Below are 24,138 nucleotides of genomic sequence, written 5' to 3' on the forward strand. Positions count from 1 at the left end.
CTGCAACTGAAGGGTTGACAATGGCTTCAACCCTAATGCTTTGAGACAACTTACATCAACCCTTGAATTTCTTCCTCAATTAGCTAGCTCTTGAATGCACCAATGACATATGCAACTGGGACTTGGATTACATAGCTCTCAATTTCATTGACTTCGTCTATTAATTTTTAGAGGGTTACCTACAGTTTTTTTCAATGACAATGACATGGTTTGCGCATGAACATGGTTTTTTCTTATTTGTTTATCTATTTCTTTGTTTAATCTACACTTGAATCAATAAAATATTGTCATTGCAATCATATGGCATTCACAACGATCATACTATTGATTTGTAATTTCTCTGATAATTACATCTCCGATCAAGCAGTCTAATTGTCAAGCGTAATTAAAAAAGTAGCAACAGCCCTAATAAAAAAAATAATTCAGACTCATCAAACTATCTAGTTACATACCTTGCATCGCAATCAAGCGTAAAATTTACCTTTCTAGCAATAACGAAATAACTCAGTTATCAAATGTAGGACACACTGAAATGCATCTAATAACTTATCATAAAGGGTGAAGTAGCAACCTAATCAAACAGAATGATAGGTAAAACTCGGGATTGAAGAATCTTTGATTACTTTGAATACTTGGTGAAGTTCCTCCTCCTGAACCCCATGAAGAAAAACGACAGGCTGCAAGATAAGATTCAAAACATATTAAATAAAAAACCAGTAAAAAATTCCCAACCCAACACTGTTATTATGGTAATTTCAAGGCAAGCCGCCTTCTCTAGCAGAGTTCATTTCCAAATCCCTACTACTTTGAGAGGATTTAAAAATTTCGGAATCTCTAATAACTGAAGAATTACGCTATATAGTGAATAAGCTTGAAGAAAAGCTTCAAATTTGTATATAAAAAACTTTGAATTCGAACAAAAAATGCAAAAACTAAGTCGTTTATTAAGAAGAAGAATCGCAACTCACATGGCTGTGGGGATTTCCAGACTGGTCCCAATAGATTGTGTGGATATCCGAAACCTTAAGAAACCAGAAACTGTACGGCTCAATAGTCGAGTACAGGCTATGGTTCACCCTAGAAAATCTTTCTCCAATTCTATCGAATCGCTAGATAGTTTTGGCTTGCTCTCGAAGCCCACACTTTGCGTGCGCAAAACTAAATTCCAAAATTCCTCTTCCATGCATTCAGAAACACATCGTCAGTTAATTAGAATTGAATATGAACGCAAATCTAACTCTGCTTCATCAAAGCAAATAATTCATACACAATTGAAAAAGATGTATAAATGGGAAGAGAACGGAAATTGAAAATATGATCAGAAATGAATGATCGATGAGAAACAGTTAATTAATGGCAATGAATTTGATTTGAAAAGAGACTAATAAACATACTGCTAAAGAAGCTGCACTTGTCGTTTATGGCGAGTGAAAGGCTGTTTCAAGAAGTTGCAATTGTTGATCACGACGAGTAGAGTCAAGTTTGAAAGTTTGAACAAACGCTGGAAGGAATACATAGAAAATTGAGAATCAAGTTTGAAAGTTACATGCGATAAGAATTAGTCGATGTAGAGGAAGAGCCTTTATCAGTTTGTATCTTTGTTTCTCCCTCCCCTCGTTCTCTGTAGAGGAAGAGTCTTTGTCAATGTGGTTGGTAGTTTGCAGAACGTGGAGGGTGGTTGAATCCCACGTCGTGGTTTTAATTCTTCATTCGGCAAAACTCTACGGTTGTGATGCCTTATCTTTTTTCAGTGATGGTTTTTTACCAGTTTGTCGTATTAGTTTAACCATCGAAATTCGATTCACACATTACTCATATTTTCAATGTACAATCTGCTCACAAATCATTACCAACTACAGTAAAACAGAAACTGGTAATTGGGTAATTTTAGTAACTCCTATAAATTCGGACCAATTGCAGAAGTACTTTTAGAGAAACCAAATTCCCAGCTATAGCCTCAAATGTCTCTCATTGCATGCAGCTGACTACCACTGACTAAAATCACATAAATAAAAGAAATGGAATCCAGAAAAACCCATATGGCAAATTGCAAATCGCAGAAATTAATGAAGTAATCAAGAAAAAGTGTTCATGCAAATTTGCAATCTCCAAACATACCCTGAGAAGAAAAAAACCCATATGACAACAATTACGTTTAAATAATAGGGTAAAATACAAAAAACTACCTCAATTATAGGTCGAACGACACTTTCATACCTCACCTTTAAATATTGACAATGTCATACCTCATCTTACGACTTTGTGACAATGTCATACCTTCCGTCAGTTTGTCTGTCATCTATTCCGTTAAGTAGTGACGTGGCTTAAAAAAATTAATAAAAAATTAAAAAATTAATTAAATATTAAAAACTAAAATTATAAAATCATTTAACAATTTTTTTGGGTAAAGTACAAAAAACTACCTAAACTATGGGTCGAACGACACTTTCATACCTCATCTTTTAAAATTGACAATGTTATACCTCATCTTACGAAATTGTGACAATGTCATACCTTCCGTCAGTTTGTCTGTCATCTATTCCGTTAAGTAGTGACGTGGCCTAAAAAAATTAATAAAATAGTAAAAAATTAATTAAGTATTAAAAACTAAAATTATAAAATCATTTAACAATTTTTTTTTACATGGAGACCCACCCCTTATCCCCCTCACCTTTCTTCCTTCCTCCCGTTTTCCCCTACCCCAAACCCAGATCCCATCCCCACTTTGCTCTCCCTCGCCGTGCCTAGAACCACCATCCTTCCCCTTTCTCTCTCCCCTTTCTCCCTTTCACGTTGCAACAGCAGCCTCGTCGGCTCTGCCATTGTCTGTAAGCTCCAAGCCCTAAACTTCACAAACCTCGTCCTCTGCACCCACGCTGAGCTTTTCGTCTCCGAGAACCTGATCGATTCGGTCTTCGACATGCGCCTCGGCAAGCTCGCCCTCCGCACCCACAGCTCCGCCAGTAAGTCTGCGTCTACCGACGAGGAGTACCTCTAGCTATCCCAAGCCTTCAGTGATTTCTCCGCCTGCAGCAACGACATATCGGGAGAATTAAAACGGCTTGCAAGCTTGCCGTCGCCGGAAAATGCGTTAACCTCTAAATTATCTGAGGCTGCGCCAGAACTGGAACCATGTAAGGGGTTTTTGCAGAGGGAGAACTTCTCAACCGAGATCATCGAGAGCATTTCATCGGAGGATCTTCAACCGACGATTAAGATCTGCGTTGACGGCCTCCAATCGCCGTCACTTGTCGTGAAGCAATCTGCAGCGGCCAAGCTTAGGCTTTTAGCGAAGAATCGGGTTGATAATCGCGCCTTGATCTGCGAGTCCGGCGCCTTTCTTGCTTTAATTCCTCTATTGCAATACAGCAATCCATGGATGCATGAGCACACCGTCATGGCACACACCCAGTTTGCGAAATTCCAATTGGGATTTGAACAGGGGAGAAAGAAAAGGATGGATGCACAAGGCAGAGGTGTCAAAGGGGTAGCAACAGAGCACACCCAATTTGCGAAATTCCAATTGGGATTTGATTTGTTTGAGTGAATTAAAAATTGGGGACTGAAATGGGGAAGAAGGGTGAGGGTGATGAGTTTGGGGGGTGGGTTAGGGGAAGACGGGAGCGGGTGGGGATGAGATCTGGGTTTGGGGTGGGGGAAAACGGGAGAAGGGAAGAAAGGTGAGGGGGATAATGGGTGGGTCCCCATGTAAAAAAAAATTGTTAAATGATTTTATAATTTTAGTTTTTAATATTTAATTAATTTTTTAATATTTTATTAATTTTTTTAAGCCACGTCACTGCTTAACGGAATAGATGACAAACAAACTGACAGAAGGTATGACATTGTCACAGATTCGTAAGATGAGGTATGACATTGTCAATTTTAAAAGATGAGGTATGAAATTGTCGTTCGACCCATAGTTGAGGTAGTTTTTTGTATTTTACTCTAGTTTTTAATATTTTATTAATTTTTTTAAGCCACGTCACTACTTAACGGAATAGATGACAGACAAACTAACGGAAGGTATGACATTGTCATAAATTCGTAAGATGAGATATGACATTGCCAATTTTAAAAGATGAGGTATGAAAGTGTTGTTCTATCTATAATTGAGATAGTTTTTTGTACTTTACCCTAAATAATATAAGCGGTGTGGTCGATTAAGTACTAATCACTGAGCAATTTTGAACGCCCAGCAATCCCATCCTACGCCATCAATGATTCGAATTTCCTTATTAAATTATATAGAATAATAAACTAAACAAATGAAAAAGCAGATTCATGTGGGTAATATTACTTAATCGGACGGTAGAAATTATGAAAAAAAAATCACAATCAGAGGGCAGAAATTATGAAAAAAAAAAAAATCACCTGAATTTGTGTAAATTGAGTGTGGATGCAGAAGAAACTCTGGAAAAACACGCGGATGAGAGGTCTGTGCAGAAGACAAAAGAGAGTTATTTTGGTTTTGGTAGAAAGATAGAATGTGATGCAGTATTTGTGGGAGGATTGATCTAGGGGTCACAATGAATTTTAAGTGTGTATATTTTTATCTGGTGGTTGAAAATTGTCATTGTTCAAATGAGTACATATTTTATTCACACAGTATAATTTCGTTGTATTATACATTCTTTCTATATATATATATATATAGAAAGGCACAATTGGAACTCCCTTAAACCCAGCGAACTCTATCAGTTCCAGAGTTTGCACGATGGAAACTACCCATTGAGCACTAGCGGTTGCAGCGTTGCACTGTGGAAACTGCACCCTACTACCACATGTTCAGAAGGCTTCAACCGGTTACTCAGTCCCACTGTTCATACAAAAGGGAGAAACAAACTCAACTGCGCAGACCTCTCTATCAAATCATTTTTTATTTTTTTTATTTTTGGCCTTCTTCTTCATCCACCTTTCAATTTGGTGCTTTTGGGGAAACGATGAATTAAGGATCAACAAAATACTTCAATTTGCAGGTCCGGTCACCAAATCTCCTATTTTATGTGATTTAAGATATTGGATGTTATCATCTTCTCCCGGTACCCAACTTCCGAATTTAAAAAACCTTTTGGTTTTTTTTTTTCTGTCGTTATTTTGGGAATGGTGACTATCTTACGCAATGGCTGATGTGATGATAGAGCTAGGGAAAATCCCCAAGTCCAGTTTTCACTCTTTTCATTTTCTTTGTTCCTTGCAGATTCGTGAAAAGGATTGAGACTACAAAATGGAAGCTCTAAAAAATACCATTATGAAATTGGAGCTCTCTCACCAATAATTGGAGAGGGTATTGATGTCTTCATCTTCCATTTTTACCATCATCAATTCAATCAAAACCTATGCCATGCTTAATTATCAATAGAAAAGTGGCAGGAGATCATACTTTTAGGGGAAAAAATGCCGTATTGTGTGCTCTTGTGCCAAAACTTGATCTTTTGTTTAAATTTACAGACTTTGACCAGATTTTGGAAAAGGGTTATGTAAATAACATGTTTTTATCTAATGTGATTATGTGTTGTAGATTTTGGAGTTTGTACGAAATGGCGATAAATCTCTGGCGGAATTGATGGACATTACGAAACAACTACTAGGAAAGTAGTGGTGTGAACTGCGAACGATTTTGGTAATTGGTTTTGAAAAGGAAACGTTTATATCTAATGTATTTTCTGTTCCTTTATACATAAGGATTCTTATATTAATTTTTGAATGTTAGTGGCAGTTCCTCTTAAAGCTGATGAGGAAGTTGGTGGCACATAATTGCCAGGTAAACTAAACTTGGTGGCACATAATTGCCAGGTAAACTAAACTTGGTGGCATCTGTCACTCTATGTTTCATTCAACTTGGACTTGAGTTTCCAAGCTTGCATGTTTCCATGTTAGTTGTGCTGCTACTTTGCCTTTTATGTGCTTATTTATTCGGGCAATTTGGTTTTTACAAAATGTAGGCGCGTCAAATTTTATATAGCTCTCATGAATTTGGGATATTTCAGGGAATTTATAAGATGACCAACAATTTCAAGGAATTCATAAGATGACCAACAATATTACTTTTTTACAACAAGTGTTTCTTATCATCTATTACTTTTTATGGTTATCTTTTCCAGTCCTAGATTTATGAACTTAATGACTTAATTTGTCGTTAAACCATAGAAATATGCATAACTGGTATGACCATAACTGAAGTTCCCCATGAAACAACACCATCTTCTCATCTATCAATTATGTCAGCATCATCAAATCTTTCATCACCGTGTCCCCATAAGTCTGGCTTCCCTTTCTCTATTGTAGATTGAATGCAATTTTGGCTTAAAGTATGGCAGCACAACCTGATACATATTGGTTCATAAATCATCAGCTGCGAGAGAAAAGAAACCGACATAGCACTATGTTGAAAAAAATTGGATGATTTTGGATGAATGAAGTTTTAAATGGTTTAGGATATAGAGGTAGGGAAAATCCCCAAGTCCAGTTCTGATTTTTCGCTCTTTTCATTTTCTTTGTTCCTTGCAGATTCGTGAATAGGATTGGAACTACAAAGTGGAAGCCCTGAAATATTCCGTTTTGAAATTGGAGCTCTCTCGCCAGTGATTCGAGCAGGTATTGATGTCTTCATTTTCCATTACCAAATTGGATGTGTGTTTTCTCTTGATTTCAGTTCTTGGTTCTATCCATTTTGCACTCCTATTAATTCCGAATTCATTTGCATACAGACTGACATAAAAAACATAGAGAGAGACAATTATGGAGTGCATGCTGATGCTTATTTAACTAAATTTTTTGTTTTTATTTTCATATAAAAATGTGCTTTTACTAATTGGTTTGCAGCCCTGTTATATTTGCAGATTGTACATACAGTGCCTCATGTTTATTATGATCATCTTAATTAGTTAGACTTTCAATTTAATGTCATCTATGTATTCTTAATCTTCAGCTTAATGTCATATTTGGCTGAGTGGAAAATAAGTTGGTAACCATGTATGAGTTCAGATTCCTTGCATGCTCAATATTTTAGTTGGAATCGAGTGGTGTGCTTTGTGCTGTGTGATATAATTCAAAGATGGTTGGAATTGATTCCTTGAATTTTTTTCACTTTTCTTTTTCCAATTTTGTAATGGAGTGTTGTGTGTTGTGCCTTCTTAGTTCGATCATTAAGCTAAGTACCATTTGGAATCGGGCAAAATAATTGATAGAAACATAAACTAAATCATTTGGAATGTATTCTGAAGATTTATGCCTCAATTTTTGGTTGCAGACTTATTCGTCGGGCTTCCGTGATGCAACAAAAGAAGATGACTGTTTATCATCTTCTTCCCCATCCACCCGAGCAACACCCCCACCCCCCACCCCACCCCACCCCGTTGCCTACATAAGAAAAGAAAATTCTGAAACAGCTACTCTCTCAAATATTTTCCAAAAGTAAAAGATATGGAGGGAGAGCTCTAAAGTTTCTTTTTGGCATGGTCGACAAAAGCCCACTCTTGTTGGCAACTAAAATCCAAGAATACGTACTAAACCAGCAAACTCGATTAATTGAATGAGTTAATTACCAAATCATAATGTCAATTGAAACATCCCCAGTGTTGCTCGACCCCCTGTCGCACCCCCGTTCCCATGCTTCTTGCTCTCGCCAGCGCCGATAATTCAAATTGAAACCTTTCCGGTTTTGCTTGACCCAAAGTTGTAAGCCATTTGACGATCGTTAGCATCAAACCCTAATCTGTGCACGGACATTAAATAGCCATGCATGAACACTGATGATTTATATAATGACTCAGTAACCCTAAACTGTATTGGATGACATCGTATTCACGATGTGAAAGTGATCTTCTCTTCTCTTGTGTTCAGAAAGGTTATTCAACTTTCAATGGGACAAGTCTACGTAAATGATAACCAACCACACTGAGAAAAGGGACCAAGATCATCCTTTATATGTCTTGACCCTAAAAACTACCTAGCCTATGTGGCATATAAGCCGAGTAGTTACTAAGCTAACTACGTTATTCGGTTGCATGCGGGGCATGCCAACTCATCGGCCAAGCTCGGTCGGGGAGTAAAATGAATGTTGATGAGAAAATGGTATTCATGGCACGTTGATATGTGGCACCAGCATTCTTAAGTCCGAAAGGCATGATGACCCATTCGTAGGTCCCTAGTGCTCTAGGGCATCGAAAAGCAGTTTTATGGACATCTGCCTGGGCGATAAAAAATTGATTGTAACCAGCGTGGTCGTCTATGAAAGATAAAATCTCATGGTTTGCTACAACGTCGATTAATAAATTTGAAATTGGCATTGGGTATTCATCTTTAGGGGTTGCCAAATTCAGATTACAAAAATCGATGCAGATGCGCAAAGCACCACTTTTCTTTAAGACTGGGACAATATTCGCCAACCATTTGACGAATCGAGTTATCCGAATAAAGCCAGCTTTTAAAAGTCGAACAAGTTCGTCTTTTATGCCGAGCTGAACTTTGGTCAAAAATCGTTGTGGAGGTTGGGGAAAACGTTTACTTCTAGTTTTGATACGCATCTCGTGTTCAACTAGTGTTCGTTCAAGTCCAAGCATCTCATGGTTACTCCAAGCAAAACAGTCTTTAAATTCCTTAAGTAATTTACAAAGTTTGCCCTTCATAGGCTAAGGCAACAAGGAACTAATAAATAAAGGCCGAGGTTTATTGGCCATTCCATATTTATCTCTTCTAAATGATCTTTGACTTCAGGCCGATTATCTTAAAGGTCAGCCAGTAGAGCTTGAAGTTTATCAAAAGACAATACTGGGCTATTATTCTCTTCGGTGAGGAACTCCACTAAGTTCACGCCAGAATTCGGCTACTTGGAAATGGTGTACTAGTGGTCCAGCAGCAATTTTATAGTCAATGAAACTGCCGCCCTATGTTTGTCCCTTCGTGTTGTGTCAGTCATCAAGACAATCAGCTAAGTCAGCCAATCCAGGTCTCGCCGGATTTTGTTGAATGGTTTCGGCGCCAACCTCGATGACTTTCTGGATAAATATTCTGGTCGGTCTTCCTTCCTCGTTAAAGCTTTACAGAGTGATACAGCCGACCTGGTTGTCATAATAATGGGCTTGAATCATGTTTGGCCTCGAACGGCTGATTATTGGCCAGATGAACCACAGCCGATTTACGATCTTAGAAAATAAGGACCTGGTATAATGAAGAGGGGATATAACTAGTCTGATGGATCTAGTCATGACCGAGTAATGCATTGTACTTGGTTTTTGAATCAACGTGGTTATGTGATTTTGACTTATGATATTGACTTTCAAAGGCAGGACTTCTTTCGTCTGAGATTTATCGCCTACAAAATTGCTCATGGTCACACTGGATAGAATGAGCTTATTTTTTCAGCATTGTAAAGCTTTCATTATGGAAACAGGCATGATGTTAACCGTTGCCCCACAATTAACAAAAACTTTAGATATCAGGTATCCTTCAATATGGGCCATCACATATAACGGCTTCAGATGATGAAGGTTGACAGCCGAAGAATGGGGGAATAGCTCGACTAAGGCTTCTATGAGCTTGTCCTTCTTGCTAATTGGCTCGGCCCATTCGATAGCCATGAAGTCGACTTGTGTGGTCTTTTCGGCAACCACATCACCATCCAAAAAACTTGGCTCAGACGTGTTTGGTTGGAACTCTACAAATAGGACATGGACCATGCTAATTTCCATGTTGTCGAGGACCGAGGGCCCCATTGGGTCGCGATCTTCGTCTTCTGGATCATTCAACAAAGTATCTTGATCTTCAGTTGCACCAACTGCACCGTTCACAGCCACATGTGACAAAGAGAAAACATGTTCACCTGGTGTGTCTGGCGTGGTTGTTTCACCTTTGACTTCAGCAACTGGTTCCAACAACGTTGGGACATAGTCTTGGGTTTACAGAGCCTTATGAGTCTGCTCCTAATGTATGATACAAGGGTCTTATGTGTCCAGATAATAATGACACGGCGGAGAAAACCTTAAAATGATGTCGCAAATATTGTAGATCATCTAAAGAGAATGAGAATCTGCAGGATCTAGATCGGTGTATAGGTCCACGTCGAAGTCGAAGACACTGGCTTCTCGAATGTGTTGGAATCTAACCTTCATTCCCAAGTCAGACCATTTTTGGATGATTTGTTTGGCGTCGGAGCCGGTTAAGGCTAAATCAAGGGATTTTTGACATGCCTTTGGGAGGCTGTATAGGTCGTTTAACAAATATTTCTTGTGAAATTCCCATATGAATTCTAGAGCCTCACCGAAAAATGGTTGATGTCAATTCTACTTGGCTTTGATCAATGGTTCTTGCAGCACAATAAAAGGAGTTTGCTTTTGGCCTCTTTCCTAATATGCTTAATGCGAGCTTTCATTTCTCCAAGCCAAAGAAGAAGTTTGATTCTTTTCTCCGATTCTTCGATCTCAATTTCAAAGTCGCAATCGATTACCTTTTTCCTTGAAGTAGCTCAGTCATGATTACCAGAGCTTGTTGATCGTCCTCCTTTTTTGCTGTTTCTTTAGGTTGCCATTTCGTGACCTGAACTTCCTGAGCTACTCGCCGACGGGCCATGGAATCTATCCTTTGTCGGCGACGCTTCTGGGACTTCGATAGAACTGTGTATGCACCGGTAGGGAGATTGTAACCATGCCAATAGTGGTTGCACAATTCAGGCGATTTGAAAGTTCTATGAGCCGTCAATGAACATGAACTTCCAAAGTTGTGTACATAGTAATCCTCATCATAAAACTGCCCGTCGAAATCGAGTAGGGATGGCAACGGATCAATTTGGGGACGGAAATGCTATATCCGTCTCCATAACCACAAAAATTAGCCATATCTATAACCCAAATTAACCATTGGGTATTATCCATAACCATACCCACCGGATAATGGATTTCCCATCAATTAACGGTTATATCCATAACCATACCCACCGGATAATGGATTTCCCATCAATTAACGGTTATATTCATCTTCGTTAATACAAAAAATATATTCGCCCAATTGACGCATGATAATTTAGTAAATATTAATTTCATCATTAAGTATTTGATGTATAAAATGATTTAATTAATGGATCTTGTGGAACATAAAAATTAAAGCTAAACATTGATAATGTTGGTTGATCGTTGATATCTCGCATAAATACTATTAAATTCTCATAGATTTTGATTCATATCAAAACTTTTGAACTTTGCCACAAAATGCAACTCACACAATGCAATTTTTGTATTCTCAAGGTAATGGATTAGGTGAATAATGAATACACACACACACACATATAATTATATTATATATTATTCGGTTTGGATTCGGGTACGGATATGGATTGGGGACCCTTATAACCATATCCAAAACCATAACTGAATAATATTCATAGTTTCCCCATACCTAAAATATACCCGAATTTTCATACCCAAATCCAATCCATTTGGGTGGTTATCCATGGTAATTAGGTTTAACGGTTAGAATTGCCATCCCTAAAATTGAGTCATCATTGAGCTAAATACGGTTTGTAATCCTGTGATTGAGGGCCGAGTCTATTGAAAACCCTTTGTTGGCGTTGTCCCAAACCAAGCATTGATTGAAACTTCGTCGAAGCCATAGATGTGGTTTGTGGTGGTTCGCCCAAAGGTTCCGCGATTTTGGCTTAGCTATAATTACTTATTATTGGCATTTACTACATAAAATCATTGGGCTTTCTGATTTATTTGAACTGGAATATGACATTCACTCGACATAGACAGGATTTGAGAAAAAACTAGGCAGTTCGTTTTGAGATGAGAAATCGATCTTCAGACGTGGTCAAGAATTCTATTTTGGGACATGGTCCATTGGGATGAACTCAACTTTTCCTTTTTTTTTTTTTCCTTATCTTTAAGCAAATGGGCATCTACCATGTTTACCGTTGCCGAAGGGAAATGATCAGCGTCAACTAGCATCTGTATCTTCTCTGGGAACTTCAGTTTTCCATTGTCAATCCATCTTTGGATGGCATCACGAAATACAACGTAGTTATTCGTCATGTGCTTGTTTGAATTGTGATACTTGTAGTCTGTTTTCCCTTTTAAGTCTTTAACCTTAGGAATGTCGTGCTCTGGCTGAAGCTTGATAATCTTTGCAAGTAGCAACTGGTCGAAGGTAACATCAGCCTTGGTGATGTCAAAAGTCTATACCTTTGATGTCTTGACGGCTGCTTCAACAGAGGCCGAGCGTGTTTTGATGTCTTTGGAACTAGCGTGAGCTAGTGCCTTGCATACATAAGGTTTGTCAATTACTATCTCAGCTGCGTCCACATTGGCGTATTAGGATTTGTCATTCCTAACTGATGCGTAACTTACCGTTGGATTCTTATACATTGTCGAGTTTTCAAGATTTTTTCTTCTTTTGAGCAAATAGTCATATTGCTCGACGTGCTGAGCCAACTCATATATATCTTGAAAGTTTGCCCCTAAAAATTTCTTCTTGTATTCCACATCTAGACCATTCTAGGTGATCCTAACAAATTTGACCTTGAGGAGGGGTACTCGACACCAATTCCTAGCCGATTTGAACCTGGTAAGATATTCCATTGGTGACTTATCAAATGACCGAGCCATTCTGACCAACGAAGATACCAACACCTCCATTTTGGAGTGATAGAATCGTTCGTGAAAATTCTCAACCAGTTGCTCCTAGTTTTGTATATAATTCTATGGAAGGTTAATATACCATTCAAATGTCGTGCCTGTCAATGAGAATTTAAATAGTCATAGATTGTGGAAATCATTGTTGACACCTCCACTTTGGGTAGTGAACCTGGCCATATGTTTTATTAAGGACAAGGATGATTCCCCAACAAAAAGATTGAAATATAGGATCTTGAATCCTCGAGGATATTGAAACCTCTCAACGAAGGCTAAATATGGATCGATAAACTTTAGGACTTTTGGCCTTTTTTCCCGAATTGATCATTCTCTGAACTTCAACCATATCCACAGATGTCATTGTTGTTCTTCGGCCAAATTCGACTGAACTAGTGCTTGGCTCATCGTATGGTCTTTCAAGATCGATGGTCTTGGTTCGATTGAGTTCCATTTCGGTCTACACTGGCAGTGACATTTCCTCTCCCAATGGAGTATTCTTTTTTAAAAAGGGATTTTGTCTTGGCTGATCGACGATCAGATTCTCGTGAGCTTTGTTAACTAGAGTCTCAAGAAACTTATTAGTCAACAAGTGGCTTTTAAGCACCTCTTCTTGTTTATCGCATAGACCTTTCACCTCTTGGCTAAAAACTTACTCAAATTGCTGAGATTGTTATTTCAACCATTGTTGAAAAAAAGATTTAGACGATGCACCAGAGGTCTCGTCCTCTTTGTCGTTGCAATCTTCTACCAGGCTTTCGATAAAACCATCTTTTGCCACCCTGGTTATTTGGGTGAAGACCATGGCATCATGGTTTTGACCGCTGAGATTAATTTTTGTTTCTCGGTGAATCGTGCCTATGGCTTCAGGTGTCACGGCAACAGGGAGATCTTATGCTTGCGACACATTACCTTGGACTGGACTTTGAACTATAGGTGTTAAACTGGTAGTCGATTACCCATATTTGTTTTCTTTTTTATTGACCATGTCTCAAGGTCATAAACTTCATACCTTTAGCACTGGGTGTGCCAAAATATTGACGCTAAAAACTACTAGCCTACCTGACACGGAGGTTGAGTAATTAATAATCTAACTACGTCATTTAGTTGAATATGGAGCATGCCAACTCGTTGTTTGAGCTCAGCCGAGGAGTAAAATGAATGTTGATGGGGTGTTGGGCACGCTGTTGACTTCTTGATCTTGTGACTGCAACCAAGGAAGGAACATGTCTCGGCCTTCGGGTTCTAAAGCCTGAAGCCAAGGCTACTAGTTATGCGAAGTTCAATATCGGATTCAGCTTTCAATGTGCCAAATGTAGTAACTTGGTAACACCTCATTTCGTGGAGAAGGCTGATGAGATTACTTCTACTAACAAGGACTCGAAAATCCTTGTTGACAGAGACTTAACTAGTTGGTCTCAAAGCAGTGTTGTTTATCCAAATTAAAGGTGCTCCTTAATTGGCTGATTCTACGACTCCAGTGCTGTTTATTTAAACTGAAGATGTTGTCGGTTGCTACCACAGTTCTGTTTATCCAAACTGAAGGTATGTTGGCGAGGAAAAGGAAAATAAAAATCTCATGGTCTTTGAGAGGTTTTGCGTAAAGCAAAAGTTTACGCAAGGCACTTTTGTGTTGATTTTGAGGGGCTTTGAGTGATGCACTCCCTTCTCTATTTATTGACACGCCCTAGCCCCGATATCCCCACATACCAGGGTAGGCAAGTGCTGGCCGACACCCAAGGGTGACGAAGCTATTTTAAACGTTCACACAAATACAAGATATGTAGTTAGAACAATTATACGAAAGCGGAACGTTTCAGAGCATACAACTACTAAGAATAATATGGAAGAAATACTAAGAATAGATACAAATAAGGAAATGATACCTATGCTATAAAGTGCTGACGCCGGGTTCATGTGCCTCGATCCTAACTCTTGAGGGGGCACAAAAACCAAAAGGTGCTTGGACCAGAGTTCATAATAATAATACTAATATTAGGAAAATATTTATTTTTGAACATAATAATCCCTTGTTTTGAAAGCATATACAATACTATATAATAGATTTTCTAAAAATCCTAGCATGCCATGAAAACATTTATAAAAACAGTACGTGTAAAACCATGCTCAATAATGCTAAAAACGCCGCCCGAAAGCAAATCTGTAATCTCCGTGAATCACATCAGTGAGGTACTCAACTAGGGGTATCATATTCGCCCAAAGGCAGTACCTGTCCATCACCCAAAGGTGAAGTTGAATAACCTGTCCATCACTCGAAGGTGAAGTTGAATAAAATAGCATAACATCCACACCGACACTAGCCATGGCTAATGAAGCTGTCTGACACTGGTTTCGGCAGTGAAGCTGAGGGTATATCATATATCATATCTCACTCCTCATCATCTGTGTCCTATGACCATAGACATTTATACCAGTGGTGTGCGGATGTGCTGTATGATAACCCACTAGGTAAGTGCCAAAAACATATCTCAAAATCTTGTATCAAAACATCGGATCTCAAAAGCTCAAACCTTGCCTCATAAATCCATGGCAAATCATATTCATAAATCCATAATAAACATATACGTGAATCCGTAGAATTTCATAAGCGAAAATCCAATGATTCATAATCTTTAGTAATATATAAATCCGATAAATCATAATTATTTCATAAAAGCAATTTAAATAAATCACAAGTATGAAAAATCCGTAAAACATATTATAAACCATGCTCTATTCATAAAATATGCAATGCATGCTAGGCCAATATTTTATAAAAATATATAAGCTATGAAGGGGTCTACTCACTGATATTTTATCGCCCAAAAGTCGCTCGAATAGAGTGAACGAGATCACCTCCACCGATGCACCTAAACTCACATATAGAAGCCATTTAGTAAAAATCAATTAAAAATATTGAATTTGGGAAAATGGACAGCGGATTCGGATTTAGGACGTCGGAAAACTTAAAGAGGAACCTTGAGTTCCTCCACGCGCCGTCACATGCGCTGCCACGCATCGAGATGGGTCGTCGAAAAAGTTGCTGGTGCCGTGGACAACGGTGGAGCATAGTACCTTCGGGGGAGGCGTGTATACTCCACGCTCCGATCACCACGCGCACCCATATGCGGCCCACTCGCCAACCGTGGAATTGGGTTTCTGGGTTGGGCCGGTTCTTAATTTAGGTTTTGGGCTTTAGTTTAGGCCCAAAGGTTTGGGCCAGCTTCAGATGGGTTTGAGGGCCGGTTTAGGGTTGTAGGTTTGGGCTTGACCTGGTTTCAACTCGCAAGTCGCCGGACCAACGAAGGAGATAACCGGAGTTTTGGCCAGGATTTTCATCTAAATTTCACCATTCTTAGTGATTTAAATACCAAAGTGAAGCTAAGGAGACAAGGATTCGAATCTTACCCTTAGTTTCCTCGGTCGTGGTCGGATCTCACTGGAAAAAGGCTCGAAAGCAGTTGGACCTCACCGAAAAACTGGGAAATAGTTTTCCTGAGTTTTTTTCTGTATGAAACTCATCCAAACTCGTGTATAAGCTAGAGATCATACTAGAAATTGGAAACTAAAATGAAGCGACATGATACAGTCCTTACCCAAAGTCGGGAAAGTTGTGGTTCGTCGAGAGATTCATCAAGAAAGTTATGGCTCCGTCGTATGTACTCAGTTCCAAAGTTAACAAGGATAAGAGGATAGTGGAGACTGTCTGTGTGTGTATGTGTGAGTGTGTGGGTTCTCGAATAGAAGAGTATAGAAAGTATGAAGAGGAGAAGGTGATAAAGACAGATAAAGGGTTGCAGAGAAGGTGAAGGATGAAGGAGAGAAGATGGTGGTTATTGTTGACTGTGCGTATTCATGTATGTGTGCTCGGGGAATAGAGATGAAGGTAGAGACATGAGAGGTGTTTCCCGAGGAGAGATTGAGATAAAGAAATAAAGTGAGATGAGAGAATTCTAGAGAGAGAAAAAGAGATCACGGGAGAGGGAGAAGAACGCCCTAGAAAATGGGGAGGAATTTGCCACGTGTTGCCGTCCTAATGGTCCCTGATGGAGAAATATCTCCAATTGTAAAATTACCAAAATAACCTTATTGTTCTGAGTCCCACAAAATCTTCGTTTTAGCTCCAAATTCAATTCCGCTCGTGACCATGTGTTTGTAGCAACGAGTACTACGAGGATATGTTAAGGGAACATATTATACGTGACAAGACAAATCAATCAACAAAAGTCAATGACCGAGTTAGAATTTCACTCAGACTAAAATTTACGTATTAAAATTATAAAAACCGTAATTTTTTGGGACATGTCATTACATTTATAGTAGCAATTTCCTCAATGACCGAGTTAGAATTTCACTTAGACTAAAATTCCTCAACCAAATTTGATTAGGTCTTGACCAATCCTAACTCCTATAGGATTCTGAACCAAGCTCATTAATCACTCATATTCAACCCTTGACTCTCGACATCTTTTCTGATTCGAAGCATCCTTAGGTTCTAAAGAATCCTCATTGTACTAGGATTCGACCACTTCACCCTTATCCAGATGGAACCATCTTTTGATAGGATTCGGTCGAACTCTATTGGGCCAGGCCCAAGGTAGGAATACTCCTGATACTTTTTACTGGATCGAGAACAATCATGGATTCGGCCCAAAGTATTATTTTGGGTCCAAACAATATGATAATCCTTTCCTCCCTTTAAGGAAAGACTTATCAACAGTTATCAAATCTAGTTAACTGCATGTTTTCAAATACATTTGAAAACCATCAGCTTTCCCTCCAATTGTTAATTTGTCCTGTTACAAGTACTACATTATAAAGCCTTACTTTTTATAACTCACTTGTCTTATATTATCATACTTTATAATGTTTGATGAAACTCACATAAGAGTTTCTTACATTCTCCCACATGAGTGACATCAAACATTAAGCCATGATTGTAATAATATAAGTAAGTATGATCATGGAGTTATAAATTCAACATGCTTCGAACATTTATCAAATCAATGCTTGAGATGGACCTTGAAGACATTGACATCAGTACTTTGCATCAGTCTATCAAAATTACAATCTTTTTGCAATGAAATATAAGTGCTATTATATTGAGAGAACATCACATAATTGGAAGAATTATACGATATATATCTTATACTCCCACATTTCTTTGCTCCTAAGATACCTTAGCTTTTGGTATCCTACAAATGTTAATTTTGCAAGGATTAACATATAAATGATAATCATTTTCGTTTGAATATTGTACTTTCAAAATGAACACAAGTAAATTAGTTCAGTACATTCACATAGTCATATAAGCAGTAAGGATGTTATACATAAGATCCTTCACCCCCACATTTAAACTTGATCAAATGAGTCATGCAAACCCATACTTATAACATGCTTAATAAAGCTTGTAACATGTATAGCTTTTGTAAGAGGATCAACTATCATATCATGAGTGTTGATGTGCTTGATTTCTATAACACCTTCCCTCACTTGATCCTGCACCTTTAAATACTTGATATTCATCAATTTCAATGCTTCAGACCTCTTATTGTTCTTGGCAAAGAACATTGCATATGTATTATCACAGAAGATCTTCACTGGTCTTTTAATGCTTCTCATTACTTTCATATGATGAATTAAATTCTTTAACCAGTTAGCTTGTCTCATTGTCTCGAAGCATCCAATATACTTAGACTCCATAGTTGACACTACTCTTGTTTGTTGCTTCTTACTTCTCCATGAAATTGCACCTCCAACTCATATAAAAATGTAACCACTAGTTGACATTCTATCATCCACACATCCTCCAAGAACAGCATTTGTGTAACATGTTAATTCTAGGTCTTCAACATAGTGGTAGCATAATACATAAGATTGTGTCTTCTTTAAGTACATGAGTATTTTCTTTCCAGCATTCCAATGAGAGAGCCCTGGATTTGATTGAAACCTTCCCAAAACACTTAATGCAAACACAAGATCTGGTCTGGTATAAACTTGAGTATACATTACACTGGCAACTAATGAAGCATAAGGCTTGTCCTTCATCTGTTGAATCTTAAATTCAGTTATGGGACATTGCTTGGTAGTTTGTCTCCCTTACCAATTGGCACATCTCTATTGTTTCAATGCTCCATATTGAACCTCTTAAGCACTTTACTGATATTGTACTTTTGTGCTAGCCCCGAAACTCCTTGCTGCCTGTTTCTATAAATTTCAATTCCCAAAACATAGTGAGCCTTTCCCAAGTCCTTCATATCCAAATGACTTGAAAACATGCTTTTAGTTTCTACAAGTAAATGAGAATTTGTACTTGCAAGCAAGATATCAACCATATAAAGAACCATGAAAATGAATTGAGACTTTACCATTTTCAAATAAATGCAGTTGTCTATCTTGTTTTCAATGAAACCAAAACCTGTCACAACTTGGTCAAATTTCTTGTACCATTGTCTTGAAGCATGTTTAAGTCCATAAATGGACTTATTGAGTTTGCAGACCCAATTCTCCTTCCCCCTTTCAACGAATCCATGTGGCTGTTTTATGTAAATGTTCTCATATAATCCACCATTTAAGAATACTGTTTTAACTTCCATTTGGTGGAGTTCTAAGTTGAATTGTGCAATCAATGCCATAATCACATGAAATGAATCTTTGGTGGAAACTAGAAAAGGTTTCAGTGTAATCCACTCCTTCATTTTGAGTAAAACCTTTAGCTACAAGCCTTACCTTATGTCTCTCCACATTTCCTTTGGAATCCCTTTTAGTTTTGAACACCCATTTGCAGCTTATACTAAACTCCATACATTATTACTAGACATGAAATTCAATTCATCAACCATTGCAGTATGCCAAAAAGAAACATGAGTACTTGCCACTGCTTCTTGATAAGTAATTGGATCATCTAAATCACCAACATCATATTCAATTTCTTGTAAATAAACCATGTAGTCATTTGAAATGGCAGATTTCTGAGTTCTTGAAGATTTTCAGGAAGGGAGTAATGGCTGATCAGCAGCAAGGGAGGGTGAAAGCTATGAAGTGCCTGCAACTGCACTAGTGGGAGGCTGATCAAGAGTGTCTTGTAAGGCTCCAAGACTGATACCTGAGAAGGTTCATGTATCTTAGAGGCAATGGGAAATGAAGCTAGGAAAGCTTGTGATGCAGAAATAGATGTAGTATCAGTGAGTGACAATGGCAGTGGCAAGGAGAAAACATTCACTTGACTTGAAACTTGAGAAGAACATGCTGTAACTTGAGTTGCTTCTTAAAAAACAATTGAATTAGTAGTAGCTACACTACTATCAACAAAATCTTCAATAAATTTGGCATTGTGACTTTTTGCGATTCTTGTGAAAGAATGAGGATAGTAAAATCGAAAACCCTTTGACCTCTTTGCATAACCAACAAAATGACAAGTAGTGGTTTTCAAATCCAATTTTCTCTCATTTGGATTATATAGTCTTTCTTCACATTTGCATCCCCATGTATGAAAGTGTGAGAAACTAGGCTTTCTTCTTGTCCAAACTTTGTAATTAGAACAGGTTTGGTAGGCACTCAATTAAGTATATAATTAGCTGCTTTTATATCTTCACCCCACAAGAACTCAGGTAGCTTTGTAAACGAGTACATTCTCCTTACCATATCTTTCAGTGTGCAATTGCGTCTCTCAGCCATTCCATTTTGTGATGGTGTACTTGGATTAGTATATTGAGCTACTATACTCTTTTGTTGTAGATACAAAGCAAAGGATCCCTTAAGTTGTCTTTGCTCTGTGTATCTTCCAAAAAACTCACCTCCTCGATCAGACCTCACTATTTTAATTTACTTATTCAATTGTTTTTCAATCTCAACTTTAAAGATTTTAAAACAATTCAATGTCTGAGATTTGTCTAAAAAAAAAAAAAACAAATAGGTGTATCTGGAAGAATCATCAAGGAAAAGGAGAAAGTTGGAGCTGCCACATATTGTTTTGGTTGGAAATAGACCACACACATCTGTGTGTATGATCTCCAAAAGATCACTACTTCTTTTTGCCTTATTTTTTTGTTGTTAAGTTAGTGGTCTTGCCCTTAAAGCAATCTGTGCAGTTCTTAAAATCATCAAAGTTAACACTTGGCAATGCACCATCCTTTATAAGTCTCAACATTCTATCTTTTCAAATATGTCCTAGCCTTCGATGCCATAGCATGGAAGATGAATCATCTGTGAACACTCTCTTTGATGCAGTAGTCATAACATTGAGACAATCATGATTATATGTGCATTCAATCTGCTAAAGGTCACCATTTAGAAATGCATAGCCAATAGCACTGTCAAACTAATCCTTGATATAAAAGTTTATTTTATTAGCATCTCCTATATAAGAGAAACCATTTTTAACAAACTGAGTCATAGAAAATGGATTCCTTCTTATTGAAGGTACATAAAATGCATTGTTCAAAGTTAATACATAACCAGATGACAACTTTAAATTGACAGTACCAACCGCTTCAACCACAACTTTATTCCCATTTTCAACATAAACATTATAGCACTCCCTACTTGTCTCTTTCTAGCTCTAAAATCCCTACAATGAATTTGTTATATGGATGAAACATCCAGTGTCAAACCACCCAGAGTTTTGAGGTATAAAAATTATTTTAAATTCTATTGTGACAAAAACATCAAAAACTGTTTTACCTTTCTTAATTAACCAAGTTTTAAAACCAGGACAATTCTTCCTCAAATGCTCAGTGGATTGGCAGTGATAACACTTTTTAAAATGAAGTTTGTAAACCTGTAAACCAATTGAGGTGGAGGCTTTAACATTTTTGGTAGATACAAAAGAACCCTTGAACTGTTTCTTAGGACTAAGTGCATGCAGTGTTTGGAGTGTTTTGAGGTCTAGAGGGTTTGTTGCCCTTGTAGTTTTCATTTTTGTTACTCATGATCATTTTCCCCTTGCCCTTTGCAGTGTTGACAAGATTAGCCAATTCCAGTCTCTCACTTTTAGACTTCTTCAACCTCTCTTCCTCCTGACAACAGACGGCAATAAGTTCATTGACACTCCATGGTTCTTTCTGTGTGTTACAGTTGACCTTGATTTGATCATACTCCCTAGATAAAGAGTATAAAGCCATGTGCACCAAAAATTGGTTAGTGATGCCAATTTCCATCACATTTAGTTTGTTGGAAATGTTCATCATCTTCATCAAGTGCTCACGCACACTGCTTGTCCCATCATGCTTACTATTGATTAGTGCAGACAAACATGCACCCACTCCAGCCTTGTCTGATCTCTTAAACTTTTCCTCAATCTTAGCCATATAATCCTTGGCTAAGTCATAGCTAGATATCCCTCCTCTGATGTGCTCTTCCATTGCATCCTGCATAATGAGAAGAGACATTTGAATGGCTCGTTCCCATTTTGTAAATGTTTGTGCAGTGCTCTCATCAATCAAATCATTTGGTTGTGGAGTTTTGAAAGCAATGTTGAACTTGAGCATTCCCAAATTCATCTCAATTTGTTGCTTCCAAGTCTTGAAATTGTTACCATTTAACTTCTCAATGTTAACTAGGTTAAGCATGTTGAAACCTGCAACAAGTGCCATTTGGAATGAAAAATCATAAGTATTGTAAGTAAGAACTAGTCTTAATTGTCGTGTTACACTAAAATTATGAAACTAGTAACACCCTCAGGCAAGAAACTATCCATATAAATATATAATTTTTCTAAATACTGCATAGCCAAGTAAAAAAGACATGCTTTTATCTAATACCACACCTTTAGGCAAGAAGAATTACATAATCACATGAAATTCATCACTCACTATACATCAGTCCATAATGATCCCAGTAAAAATTTCTTTGGAAACCTTAAAACTTGATAGTACTATGAACTGCCATTTTAAGTATTCTTTATGAGGTCACATGATCTTAAGACATAGTCAAACACTTTGGTGAAGAAACTAAGTAAACCTCATGACTTTTGTACTCAAAATTTGTAAGAATTACTTCATACGCAATGATATGTATACACTAGACACACATATATCATTGTCTGCATTTTTTTCATCACTGTATTCTATACACCAGACACACATATAACATGAGCATATAATTTAGTTTTATGAACAAAAGATTAAAATAATAAAACGAGTATAACTATGATTGATACTCAGAATGTAAGTTATATGTTATAGAAAAAAACATCCATACATCAGAAAAGAACAAATGCAAATTCATTGCATGTTACATATATATATATATGTCAATGATAGAAGAAGATTCAGTATGAGAATCCTGTTTATTCAAGTTGGGGTTTGACTGAACCGGCTCTGATACCACATGTAAGCAGTGGCGGAGCCAAGAATTTAAGACAATGGGGTCAAAAAATAGCTTTCCATCATTCGATCACTTACTAGGTTGCTCTGCTCTTCTTGAATTCTTTGTTCCCTGGCTGCATCTTGTTGAGCCCTCTTCTCTGGCCTCTTCCAACTCTTGCTGGGCTTTGCCTGCTCAGGTTGACGGATATTAGAAAAATCATGTCGGATAAAATATATCCGTCACATCATTTAATTAGTGGCAGATATTAGAAAAATCTTGTCGGTTATATCCGACATAAAGTCCTGACGGATATTTAATGGCGAATATAAAAAAAATCCTGTTAGATATTTAATATTTTGAAGATTCTGGCGGTTTTTAAGTTAATCGTGGCGGTTATAACCGATAGAAATTGACTATTTTATTATTTTACTTTCTAGCGGTTATTATTTTAGTATTCTGGCGGTTATAACCGACATAAATGAAAATTTTATTATTTTAATATGTTATATGGATTAAAAATAAATAAATAAACACATATTTAAAATTATTTTTTTCACTTATGACCCTAAAGTCTAATGAACCCAAATCCCACGAGCCATAAATTTTCTGAGAGAATAATAACAATAGACTACAATATGAAGCTCTATCATTTTTGTAATAAGGATTATGCTCCCTCACAGGCAAGCAATAAGTTACAAAGAAATTCAAACAATTTTTTTCAATGCGTCACAAAGCACATTGTTTGGCACATAAACACATATGAACATCTGGTGTACTCTATCATGTCTGATTTTATTATTTTAAAATGTTATATTGATTAAAAATAAATAAATAAACACATGTTTTAAACATTTTTTTTTTCACTCATGGCCCTGTCGGATATAACCGACACGAACAAAGCAAGATTTTGGATGACCGCCAGAATAATCGCTGAATGTTTTTTTTTTATGCGATTTTTTACACATGATATCTCGGAGTATATACAAACATATTTGACGGTTGGATCGTTGAAACTAATTTCGTAGAATGCATATCCTATCAAATTGATAGATTTAACAAACACTTAAGAGTTAATGTTATACTTCCAATAAGTATAAAATAAGATTTATCCACTACTGTAAATATTTTAAATTGAAGATCGAATTTATTCATTACATTCTTATAGGGTCGAGGAGTGTAGCTGTAAAAAATATCAAAATCGGAACTA

At 37.3% G+C, this 24,138-nt stretch overlaps 1 protein-coding gene and 1 pseudogene across 1 annotated transcript; both read right to left on the bottom strand.

Moving 5' to 3' along the window:
• Positions 1-268: 268 nt before the first annotated feature.
• LOC148691788 (uncharacterized) lies at positions 269-4,454 on the bottom strand (the record flags this gene model as incomplete). The annotated part of the gene is made up of 5 exons (XM_088682487.1): positions 269-677; positions 969-1,184; positions 1,398-1,452; positions 1,551-1,621; positions 4,375-4,454. Coding segments are annotated over 4 exons (318 nt in total), but the record flags the coding sequence as incomplete, so codon positions are not given.
• Positions 4,455-9,362: 4,908 nt separating this feature from the next.
• On the bottom strand, positions 9,363-22,216 carry LOC148691789 (uncharacterized; annotated as a pseudogene).
• Between the last annotated feature and the right edge of the window lie 1,922 nt (positions 22,217-24,138).

The sequence above is a fragment of the Pyrus communis genome, chromosome 13 (genome assembly GCF_041283825.1).
Source record: "Pyrus communis isolate YQ-2024b chromosome 13, ASM4128382v1, whole genome shotgun sequence".
In the NCBI taxonomy this organism is placed as follows: Eukaryota; Viridiplantae; Streptophyta; class Magnoliopsida; order Rosales; family Rosaceae; genus Pyrus; species Pyrus communis.